Below are 11906 nucleotides of genomic sequence, written 5' to 3'. Positions count from 1 at the left end.
GAGGGATTACGTGCCCTCCGCTCCCACCCTCATTACATGGATCAAACTGATAAATTGATGTCTCTTTATTCTTTACTATATTACTTCAAATCTTGTGTCTATCTGTGATTCCACACCGCTGCTTTGAAGTATGCCGCAATGCGTGCTGGGGCGGGCTTCTTCACGTAATCCCTCATCGTAACTCCTCATAAAATACAGATCAAACTTCAAACTGGTAAGTTCTCGTTTAATCTTACTATTATCCCTCCTTCCTTCTCCCATTTCATTTTAATATATAATGTTGAGTGTGATTAAGATTCAGTCCCCCTTTATACATACATGAAATAATTTTACTATCAACATTTGAGATACGCTTTCCTAAATGATCCCATGAAACCTATACTCGACGCCGTTATATTGTAACATTTTTATTATTAGCGTTGTTCAGCATCTGTAAGTATCGATAGAAGTCTTGTTTTACTAACAGGAATTTTTCTTTAAGCATTTCAAAACTTAACAGTTTTCCTTCTTTCATAATGTTACAAAGAGCAGTTATGCCTTTAAATGTCCAGTATTTAAACATACTATCTAATTTATTAGGAGTAAAGTCTGTGTCATATGCGCACCATTTAGGATTGTAATGTCTTCCTATAAATTATACTGTTATAACTGTTTTCCACATTTTAAGTCAATTTTACCCAAGGATTTTCAATAGCATTTATGTAGTCTTGTTGGTTGCTGTCAGCTATGACCATTCTGCCGAATAACCATCAGATCCTGGTGACTTGCTCAGCTTGAGCCTACTAATTGCAATTTTTAATTCACCCTCTGTTATGTCTCAATTCATTGTATTTTTTGTTCCACTTTTAAGGTGGGCAAATCTAATGAATTCAGAAAGATGCTTACTTGGGTTTGGCTGCGTCCTGGATCTTCAGAATCCACTTATGTAGAATGCTTCAAAGGCTTCCTGAATTGCACAATTTACTTTTCAATATTTTTATTCTTGGGTCTCTGAGTCTGTGAACAGTATTTTCAGACAGCTTTTTTTTTTTTCATTTCCAGTACTTTAATGGATTTAGAACCACTCGAAGGGCCGAATGGCCTACTCCTGCACCTATTTTCTATGTTGCTATAAATGACCTTTTCTCTTGTTATCAACTAAACAAATATGTGATATTTAAGATAATGTTTATATTGTGATCCATCTCTTTATCCCAGTGTGTATAATCGCCAGGCGTCTTCAGGCATTCGATGACCCAGTGTCCGACAGGGTGACCGGGAATAGTGAAAGAATATCCAATCCTGGAAACAGGCGCGATTTCTTCAACTTCCTCCTCCCACAATTTGGACAAACGATCTCGGTGGAAGCTTCAAGGGACTGTCGAAATATCTCCCCGAAGTGAGTCTGAAAGACTCGTTACATCAGCAGCATTCTTTATTGTACACGCCGCATATAAAGAGCGTCTCAATCAAGGGCTCAGGTCACAACTCCAATGATAATTGTAATGCGCAGATATTTGTACAAGAGAAGTGAGGAAGTGGCGCCTGAGGTTCTACCAAACAATAGGACCAGGAGGGTTAGTTGTGCAATGTGCACCAGCTGATCGCAGCAGAAATATTTTAATAACATCTTGCGAAAGGGAACTTGTGATTAACTGCTCACATGACAGGTACAGCGATACAGCGGTAGAGTTGCTGTCTTACAGCGCCAGAGACACGGGTTCGATGCTGACCTCGGGTGCTATCTGTACGGAGTTTGTACGTTCTCCAAGGTTAATTCCCGGGATGGCGGGACTGTCATATGCTGAGAAAATGGGCTTGTACACTCTGAAGTTTAGAAGGATGAGAGGGTATCTCATATAAGATTGTTAAGGGCTTGGAGGCAGGAAACATGTTCCCGATGTTGGGGGAGTCCAGAACCAGGGGCCACAGTTTAAGAATAAGGAGTAAGCCATTTAGAACGGAGACGAGGAAACACTTTTTCTCACAGAGAGTGGTGAGTCTGTGGAATTCTCTGCCCCAGTGGGCGGTGGAGGAAGGTTCTCTGGATTATTTCACGAGAGAGCTAGATAGGGCTCTTAAAAATAGCGGAGTGAGGGGATATGGGGAGAAGGCAGGACGGAGGACGTGCAGAGACCCGCCTGCGGCTTCAGCGGCGGGCGCAGCGAGTGCTCCGGTGTCCGCCAACATTCCAAAGACGTACAGGTCTGTAAGTTAATTGGCTTCTGTAACTTGTCACTTGTATGGCAGATAGAACTAGTGTATGAGTGATCTTTGTTCGACGTGGACTTAGTGGGCCGTAAGGCCTGTTTCAACGCTGTATCTCTAAACTAAACTAAAAGATCCCCCTTAAATCTCTCCCCTCTCGCCTTAAGCCTATGTCCACGAGTTTTTGAATCCTTTACCCTGGAAAAAAGACTGTGAGGGTTCACTTTATCTATGCCCCTCGTGATCTTATGCACCCCAATAAGGTAATCCCTCAAGGTCCACGGCAGGAGGTTCCCAGGGATCTAGACATCCATGGAAGGTGATGGCTGGAGGCCCTGCAACAGCCTGGGGCTCACCTGGATCTGGAGCTGCTCATAAGACCTGGAGTTCAGACTGGACTTTTAAATGGCGGCAAAACCTTGCGCCTCTTGCATGCAGTCTCAGTGGAATATTTCTGTACAGTAATTGGGGATTGTGGTTAGGTATTGCAATATGGCATTAGAGTCCCTCGGACTATCTTTCATTGGACTTTACTGGACTTTTTTTGCACTAAACACTATTCACATTGTTCCCTTTGTCATGTGTGTGTCTACACTGTGAATGGCTCGATTGTAATCAGGTATTGTCTCTCCACTGACTGGTTAGCACACAACAAAAGCATTTTACAATACCTCGGCACACGTGACAATAAACTAAACTCAAAACCTTACTGGACTGTGTGTAAGGCAAATAATGTCACTGTGTGTTTGCACAAGTGACAATAAAAGCAACATTGAATCATTGATTCTGACCAAAAAAAAATGGGCTAGAACAGGGATGATGGGCTGAATGCTCTGACTGAGTGCAGTGCAGATTATCACAGAGGAACAGCCAACGTCCTTGCACAAAACAGGTTTATTTGTTGCATTTCAAGTCATTGTAGCGTCATCGAAAAACTTTCACAAACTCCGAGACTAGCTTGGATAAGGCACCTTGGTCGGCACGCATGAGTTGGACTGAAGGGTCTGCTGTGTGCCGTATGTCTCTACGACTGTGAAAACACATTCCACCACAGTGGGGAAGGTAAAATTAGCAAGGATTAGGAACTCTTTATGGGGAAATACGGGTCTGGTCACCCTGAGACTTGACAGACCCAAGGAGAAGGAACCATCCATTTGACTGCCTGTAGCCCACCAGCTGGGCTTTGAAATTATTCGTGACTGGGAGGTCACAAGGAGAGAGGAGCTCTTCCCAACGTCTTAGAATAAAGGGGGGGTCATTTAAGTCTCTGGGTGAGAAAATACTTTTTCACCCAGAGAGTTGTGAATTTATGGAATTCCCTGCCACAGAGGGCAGTGGAGGCCAAGTCACTGGATGGATTTAAGAGAGAGTTAGATGGAGCTAAGGGGCTAGTGGAATCAAGGGATATGAGGAGAAGGCAGGCACGGGTTATTGATAGGGGACGATCAGCCATGATCACAAGGAATGCCGGTGCTGGCTCGAAGGGTCGAATGGCCTCCTCCTGCACCTATTTTCTATGTTTCTATGTAACTCCACATTAAATGGTACCTCTCCCTCAACCCTGTTTTCCGATCTAGAATTTCTATGGTAACCCTGTGTGCGGATGATGGGCGGCACAGTGGTGCAATGGGTAGAGTTGCTACCTCACAGCGCCAGAGACACGGGTTCGATCCTGACCTTGGGTGCTGTCTGTGTGGAATTTGTACGTTCGCCCTGCAACCCTCTGGGTTTCCTCCTGGTGCTCTGGTTTCCTGCCACATCCCACAGCCCAGGGTTTGTAGGTTAATGGTCTCTGTAAATTTCCGCTGGTGTGTAAAGAGTGTATATAAAAATGAGGTAACGTAAACTAGTATGATGTGTGTTTGTGTGTGTGCATTGATGTGCCATAGTACCATCCTGCACCATGTCTACATGTACTCTTGTCTGCTTATGCATGTGTTATTTGTAAATGCGTGCATCAGCAGTACATGGATTGTGTATGCAAATACATGTTTGTTCATATATATGACATGTGTGTTATATGCTGATAATAATTCTGTGTGCAATTCTGTACAATTATACTTGTGTGAATAATTATGCAACTTTGTGAAAGGTTGCCATTGTTTACCCTTCTACTGTATCTTCACTTGTGGTTCATTTCGGTCTTGAATGCATTTTATTATGCCTGTCTGCCCTGTATGTACATTCCCAACTTCTGATGAGCTAGTGGGATATCCTAGAACTAATATGCGTGGGTGATCAATGTATGGCGTGGATTGGTGGGCCAAAGGGTGTACTCCCATGCTCTATCTCTAATCTAAATCTCCATATCCCACCACTCCCCTGACCTATTCCCTCCACGCTCATCATCGCCTCTCCCTCTTACTCCTCGCTGCTCTTTCCCCACACTCAGCCCAAAATAAATGTTCCCAAATTTCACCCCCTGAGTGTTTGTGAAGTTTAGTTACTGGTATATTCATGTCCAGAATTATTATTGGGAATAATCGTACATAAATCCCAGTGGGAAAGCTAGGGTGGGGTACAACTGTGATGGATAGCTCGTAGGCAGGACGAAATTTGGTCTTGGGCCTATGCATCGCGCATCGAATGATTGCCTTTACAAGCGCAGCCGAGATCAGCGGAGGCAGGCAGTGTGGAAAGAGCGGCAGATGTGCATATGGATGAAGAAAATGGGTGTCTCAGCCTCCAGCGGTGGATCAGTCCCGATTCCTTCTGTGGACAGAACAAGACCAGTTAAAATGAGTTTCAGTAATTCCACAGGAAAATCTTTTTTATCACATTAATTGGTAGCATCACGGAATGGTTACAGCATAGGCGGTGACTACTCAGCAGGTCAGGCAGCTTCTGTGGAGGGAAATGGACGGACGGCGTTCCCGTGTGTCAAGGAACTGTAGATACTGGTTTATCAAAGAAAGACACCTGATTATTATGGGTGTCGGGGTTATGGGGGAGGGCAGGAGAATGGGGTTGAGAGGGGAAGATACATCATCCACGATTGAATGGTGGCATAGACTTGATGGGCTGAATGGCCTCATTCAGCTTCTTGAACTTATGAACATGAACTTAAGACGCAGTGGGTCAGCCAGCATCTCTGGAGAACCCTGGAGCATCTCTGGTAGATCTTCCCCTTTGCTCTACCTGTTGTACTTGAGTGTCACTTGATTGCAAATATGTATCATATTATCTAATCTGAGTGGATGCCATGCAAAGCAAAGCTTGTCACTGCACCTCAATAGCCGTGCCAATAATAAGCCTAATCCTAAACCTCACTCGCTCACCCCCTTCTGGACTTGCAGCGCTCCATTCACAGAATACCATCACATTTGAGCTATTCAGGCAAAGAATGTGAAGGGCCTGGGGAGAGACAGAGCAGAGCATGGAAGACACAAGGAACTGCAGATGTGAGCAAACGCAGAGTGCCCGAGGAATTCATTAGGTCAGGCAGTGTCTGTGGAAGGGGATGGACAGGTAACATTTTGGGTTAGGACCCTCCTTCATCCCCTGAAGTTTCTTTCACCTTTAGGTTCAGGTTTATTATTGTCACATGAACTGAGGTGCAGTAAAAAGATTTGTTTTTCATGCAAAACAATAACATCAGATTATGCTACACATAAAAACAACCATGTCTAACAAGTACGATAGGTAGAGCAAATGGGACGATGCAGAGTGTAGAATATAGTTCTCAGCAATGTAGCGCATCAGTTCCAGAGACATAGTCCAATGTCCACAATGGACACGAAAGGGTTAGAGGGATATGGGTCAAATGCCGGCAAATGGGATTATATCAGATGGGGCCAAAGGGCCTGTTTCCATGCTGTGTGTTATAGACAAATTGGATGCTGAAATGGGTAGACAAGGTTTGACACAGAGAAAAACAGAGAAAACCTGGGAAGAATGGATAATGACAGACTGTGCAGATCCACATTTCCTGAATAATGACTGAATGATTGAATGAATGAATGAGTGATGTATGAATGAGTGAATGTATGAATGAATGATGAATGAATGTATGATTGAATGCATGATTGAATGAATGAATGGACGTATGAATGAATGGATGAATGATTGAATGAATGAATGAGATGATTGAATGAGTGAATGTATGAATTAATTAATTAATTAATTAATCAACTAATTACTCGGTGAATGAATGAATATATGTATGAATCAATGAATGAGTGAGTGAATGAATGAATGAATGATGAATGAATGAATGTATGAATGAATGGATGATTGATTGAATGAATGAATGACTGAGTGATGAGTGAATGAGCGAATGCATGAATAATTTTGAATGAATAAAAATAACTTCTCATATGTCCGAAAGGGGAAAACATTGTGAGAACAGAGGGAGAATGGAATGGCAATCTTGCAGGAGAGAGGGTGAGGCTGGGTGTAGTCAAGGAAGATGTCAGTGTGTTTGCTGTAAATATCTATGGATAGTCTGTCCCCTGAGATAGAGACAGAGAGATTGAGAGAGGAGAGGAACACTGAGAACACTCAGTTGGTCAGGCAGCATCTACAGAAGAGAAAAGGAATTAATGTTTTAGAGGAATCACCAGAAGAAGACCATGAATCACATTGCGGACATTGGAAGGCAAGTATCTCGCAGCAATATTACATACCTTGTTTTGTCCCTGATTAAAATGAAGCCCATCACCAAAAGGACAAGGCTTTTCACTCCAAGTGCAATATACAGTATCAGAGTGTTGGAAAACTGTGGGGCTGAAGAGAGAGAAGTCAAACCAGACTCGATCAATAACATGGAGACAATTCATTTTACCATCTCCAGCAGAAGGTACAGAAGCTTGAAAGTATGCACCACCAGACTCGGGAACAGCTTCTTCCCCTCTTTTATTAGGCTTCAAAACGGCCCTTGCTTTTCCAAATAACAAGGAATAGAAGGTAAAAGAGAAATCCTGGGGAAAAAAACAAGGATGAAAGCTGCCGAGAAGCGTTGTTCAATTATTTTAAAATGTAGAATCTCTATGTGGCCATTGTAGCCAAAAGCCTAGTGATGCTGTGAATCATTCAAACACTTTGGGTTCCCTCAGAGTGTTCCCCAGTATTTAGTGTGAAGGCCTTGAATAACACGACTTGTTTGAGAAATCATTGGACAAAGTCAGCATGGATTTACGAAAGGTAAATCATGTCTGACGAATCTTATAGAATTCTTCGAGGATATAACTAGTAGCGTGGATAGGGGAGAACCAGTGGATTTGGTGTATCTGGACTTCCAGAAGGCTTTCGACAAGGTCCCACATAAGAGATTAGTATACAAACTTAAAGCACACGGCATTGGGGGTTCAGTATTGATGTGGATAGAGAACTGGCTGGCAAACAGGAAGCAAAGAGTAGGAGTAAACGGGTCCTTTTCACAATGGCAGGCAGTGACTAGTGGGGTACCGCAAGGCTCAGTGCTAGGACCCCAGCTATTTACAATATATATTAATGATCTGGATGAGGGAATTGAAGGCAATATCTCCAAGTTTGCGGATGACACTAAGCTGGGGGGCAGTGTTAAGTGTGAGGAGGATGATAGGAGACTGCAAGGTGACTTGGATAGGCTGGGTGAGTGGGTAAATGTTTGGCAGATGCAGTATAATGTGGATAAATGTGAGGTTATCCATTTTGGTGGCAAAAACGGGAAAGCAGACTATTATCTAAATGGTGGCCGATTGGGAATGGGGGAGATGCAGCGAGACCTGGGTGTCATGGTACACCAGTCATTGAAGGTAGGCATGCAGGTGCAGCAGGCAGTAAATAAAGCGAATGGTATGTTGGCTTTCATAGCAAGAGGATTTGAGTATAGGAGCAGGGAGGTTCTACTGCAGTTGTACAGGGTCTTGGTGAGACCACACCTGGAGTATTGCGTGCGTGCAGTTTTGGTTTCCAAATCTGAGGAAGGACATTATTGCCATAGAGGGAGTGCAGAGAAGGTTCACCAGACTGATTCCTGGGATGTCAGGACTGTCTTATGAAGAAAGACTGGATAGGCTTGGTTTATACTCTCTAGAATTTAGGAGATTGAGAGGGGATCTTATAGAAACTTACAAAATTCTTAAGGGGTTGGACAGGCTAGATGCAGGAAGATTGTTCCCGATGTTGGGGAAGTCCAGGACAAGGGGTCACAGCTTAAGGATAATGGGGAAATCCTTTAAAACCGAGATGAGGAGAACTTTTTTCACACAGAGAGTGGTGAATCTCTGGAACTCTCTGCCGCAGAGGGTAGTTGAGGCCAGTTCATTGGCTATATTTAAGAGGGGGTTAGATGTGGCCCTTGTGGCCAAGGGGATCAGAGGGTATGGAGAGAAGGCAGGTACGGGATACTGAGTTGGATGATCAGCCATGATCATATTAAATGGCGGTGCAGGCTCGAAGGGCCGAATGGCCTACTACTGCACTTAATTTCTATGTTTCTATGTGTCTATGAGAAACTCGTCACCATTCTGCGAGATGCTGCCTGTCCAGCTCAAACACACAATTCCCTCCAACAAGGACCAACAAAATGGGGCGTACAGATTACATTAGTCACACGGTTGCCCTTGACATTGAGGCAGTGGGGAAGATTAATAATAATGGGGACTGTAGTACAAACTCGCTGTTGGCTGGAATCACAGTGTAAGGTAGGTGGTTGTGTTTGCTCTGGGTTAATCATCTCAACGCCAGCATTTTGTAGAGCCCCAACTATTTCCAGTTGCTCCATCAACTGGCCATCCCACAGCAAAGTGCAGCACTGTGGCGCCACTGATAGAGCCGCTGCCTCACAGCGCCAGAGACCATGGTCCGATCCCAATCTCAGGTGCTGTCTGTGTGTGGAGTTTGAACGATCTCTCTGTGACCGCTTGGGGTTTTCCTCCCGTTGCTCCGGTCACCTCGCACACTCAAAAGACGTACAGGTTTGTAGATTAATTGGCTTTGATAAAATTATAAATTGCCCCCAGTGTTTGGAATAGTCCTAGTATACAGGGTGATCACTGGTCAGTGTAGACTCGGTGGGCCAAAGTCCTGTTTCCGCACTGTATCTACAGTATGTATCTCTAAAGTCCAATGCCTAACGCATGCGAAACAAAGCTTTTCACTGTGAAGAGCTTTTGTTCGCTGTAAAGCTCACTTTTCACATGTGACGAATATAACCCTAAACCTAAAATATTGTGACCGCAAGAGCTACAATGACATCATGTCTGAGGGAGCCACCTTGTGACACTCCAAAGACAGGACACCATTTACAGAGCACAAGTCAGGAGTGATGCAACATTCTCCAATTCTTCACTAATGCCCCTGTCCCACTTAGGAAACCTGAACGGAAAACTCTGGAGACTTTGTGCCCCACCCAAGGTTTCCGTGAGGTTCCCGGAGGTTGCAGGTGGTTGCCGGAGGTTGCAGGTAGTGGAAGCAGGTAGGGAGACTGACAAAAACCTCCGGGAACCTCCGGGAACCGCACGGAAACCTTGGGCGGGGCACAAAGTCTCCAGAGGTTTCTGTTCAGGTTTCCTAAGTGGGACAGGGGCATTACAACCTTTAAGAAGCTCAAAACTTTCCAAGACAAAGCAGCCAACCTAGAATAGTGTTTATAGATACAGCTTCCCTGCCGACCGAGTATCACATGTACACTAGTTTTATGGTGTCCTACCTTTCTACACACTTGGGGCAATTTACAGGAGCCAATTAACCTACAAACCTGTGTGTCTTTCAAATCTGGGAGCAAACCAGACCACCCAGAGAAAACCCACACGGTCAGAGGGAGAATGTGAAAATTTCGTCTAGAGAGCACCCATAGTCAAGATTTAAACTGGGGTTTTGGCGGCAGCAACTCTACTACTGTTCCACCCTGTTAATTCTATATTAGCCCACGTTTGCATCCTAAAACCTTGGAACAATTTACAGTGGCCAAGTAACGTACAAACCCGTAAGTCTTTGGACTGTGGGAGAAAACCGGGGCACCCGGAGAAAACCCACACGGTCACAGGGAGAACGTCCAAACTCTGTATGGACTTCTGAATGGTCCTTCCATAAGCTATGACACAGTTACGATTTCCCAACCTACCTCATTGCGGACATTGGCCTCAGGAAATGTAACCTTACAATATGAAGAAACTAGTTTTCTATAATGTGGGTGGCACGGTGGCACTGCGGCAGAGTTGCAGCCTTGCAGTACCAGAGACCCGGGTTCAATCCCGACTACGGGTGCTGTCTCTACAGAGTTTGTACGTTTTCCTTGTAACTGTGTGGGTTTTCTCTGAGTGCTCTGGTTTCCTCCCACAATCTAAAGACATGCCGGTTGATCAGTTAATTGGCTTTAGGAAGATTATAAATTTTGAATAGTGTGTAGGATTGTGCTCGTGTGTACGGGGTGATCGTTGGGTGGCACCAACTCGGTGGACCGAAGGGCCTGTATCCGCGCTGTAATTCTCCATATTCTGCAATCTGATTTCTTTCTCTTCGCTCTACCTATTATAGAGTAAATGAGTCATCGAGTAACACAATGTGGAAACAGGCCCATCAGCCCAAATTTCCCACACCAACACCGGCCAACATGTCCCATCTACACTAATGTGTAGGAAAGAAATGCAGATGCTGGTTTAGATGTGCGTGAAGAAGGGTCTCCACCCGAAACGTCACCCATTCCATCTCTCCAGAGATGCTGCCTGTCCCGCTGAGTTACTCCAGTGTTTTGTGTCTACCCTCTACACTAGTCCCACTTGTCTGCATTTGGCCCATATCCCTCTAAACCTGTCCTATCCATGTACCTGTCTAATTGCTTCTCAAACACTGTGATAGTACCTGCCATCTACCTGCTCCGGTATCACATTCCATACACCTATGTGCGAAAAAGTTACCCCTCCCATTCCAATAAAATCTTTCCCCCTTCCCCTTAAACCATTGTCCTCTGGTTCTCGAGTTCCCTGCTCTGGGCAAGAGTGTGCGTCTACCCGGTCAATTCCTGTGGTACTTGTGTTTGGTTTGATTGTATTCGCATACAGTATTATATGACTTGATCAGATAGCCTTACAAACAAAAGATTTTTAACTATTCTTCAGTACACGTGACAATACAAAACAAAAACCTAGCACTAAAGCTAGACCTAAATACCTTCGCTGCACACTGCAGCACGAGTTGATGGGGGTTTCTTACCTGTTGCAACTTGCAGTTGGATCTCGCACTGGAACAGATGGTCGGTCGAGAACACGAGACACAGGTAGCCATCACTGTCCTCCACCCTCAGCTGCTTTATCCTGGTTGAGGCGTTTCCCTGCTCTGGGTTCCCGACCAGCTCGAACCGAGTTGTTCCGTTCTCCGCCGCCCAGGATCTATCAGCTTGGGGTCTGAACGCGACGATTTGCCGGTAGCGATCCTTCCTCATCCATGTGACCGTGCGAGGCATGTGCCTCGGCAGAGGCGGTGAGAAGACACAGGGTAACGTGGCCGAAGCCCCCTCAGTCCCAGTCACCAATGAGACATTGCGAGCTGAGGGAAGGACAGACATCGGTCAAGAGAAGCAGGACGAGGGAGCTGGAGATACTGTAAACTGGAAATAAGAACTGGATGCTGGACTCATGCTGAATGAGCTTTAGATGGGTCATAAGTTCATAAGTGGTATGAAATGAATTGGCCCATCAAGTCTACCATTCAAACATAGCTGATCTATCTTACCCTCTCAAACCCATGCTCCTGCCTTCTGCTCGACACCCGTACTAATCAAGAATCTGAATCAAAAT

General features: G+C 44.8%; 1 protein-coding gene across 2 annotated transcripts in view; it reads right to left on the bottom strand.

The window, feature by feature from the left end:
* Positions 1 to 1049: 1049 nt before the first annotated feature.
* LOC129695294 (hepatitis A virus cellular receptor 1-like) overlaps positions 1050 to 11906 on the bottom strand; it is a 25080-nt gene continuing 14223 nt past the window's right edge. Inside the window, exons 3-5 of one of the 2 annotated variants that reach the window (XM_055632113.1) lie at positions 11323 to 11655; positions 6813 to 6912; positions 1050 to 4899 (exon numbers count right to left, since the gene is read on the bottom strand). In XM_055632113.1, coding sequence (XP_055488088.1) covers positions 4884 to 4899; positions 6813 to 6912; positions 11323 to 11655 — 449 coding nt within the window. In that variant the 3' untranslated portion in view covers positions 1050 to 4883. Of the gene's footprint in view, positions 4900 to 6406; positions 6913 to 11322; positions 11656 to 11906 lie in introns of those variants that run through there. The other variant, XM_055632112.1, reaches the window with a different exon arrangement.

This window comes from Leucoraja erinacea, chromosome 3, assembly GCF_028641065.1.
Source record: "Leucoraja erinacea ecotype New England chromosome 3, Leri_hhj_1, whole genome shotgun sequence".
Lineage (NCBI taxonomy): Eukaryota > Metazoa > Chordata > Chondrichthyes > Rajiformes > Rajidae > Leucoraja > Leucoraja erinaceus.
The sequence above is the reverse complement of the archived record's forward strand: the minus strand, read 5'-3'. Positions and strand labels throughout refer to the sequence as shown.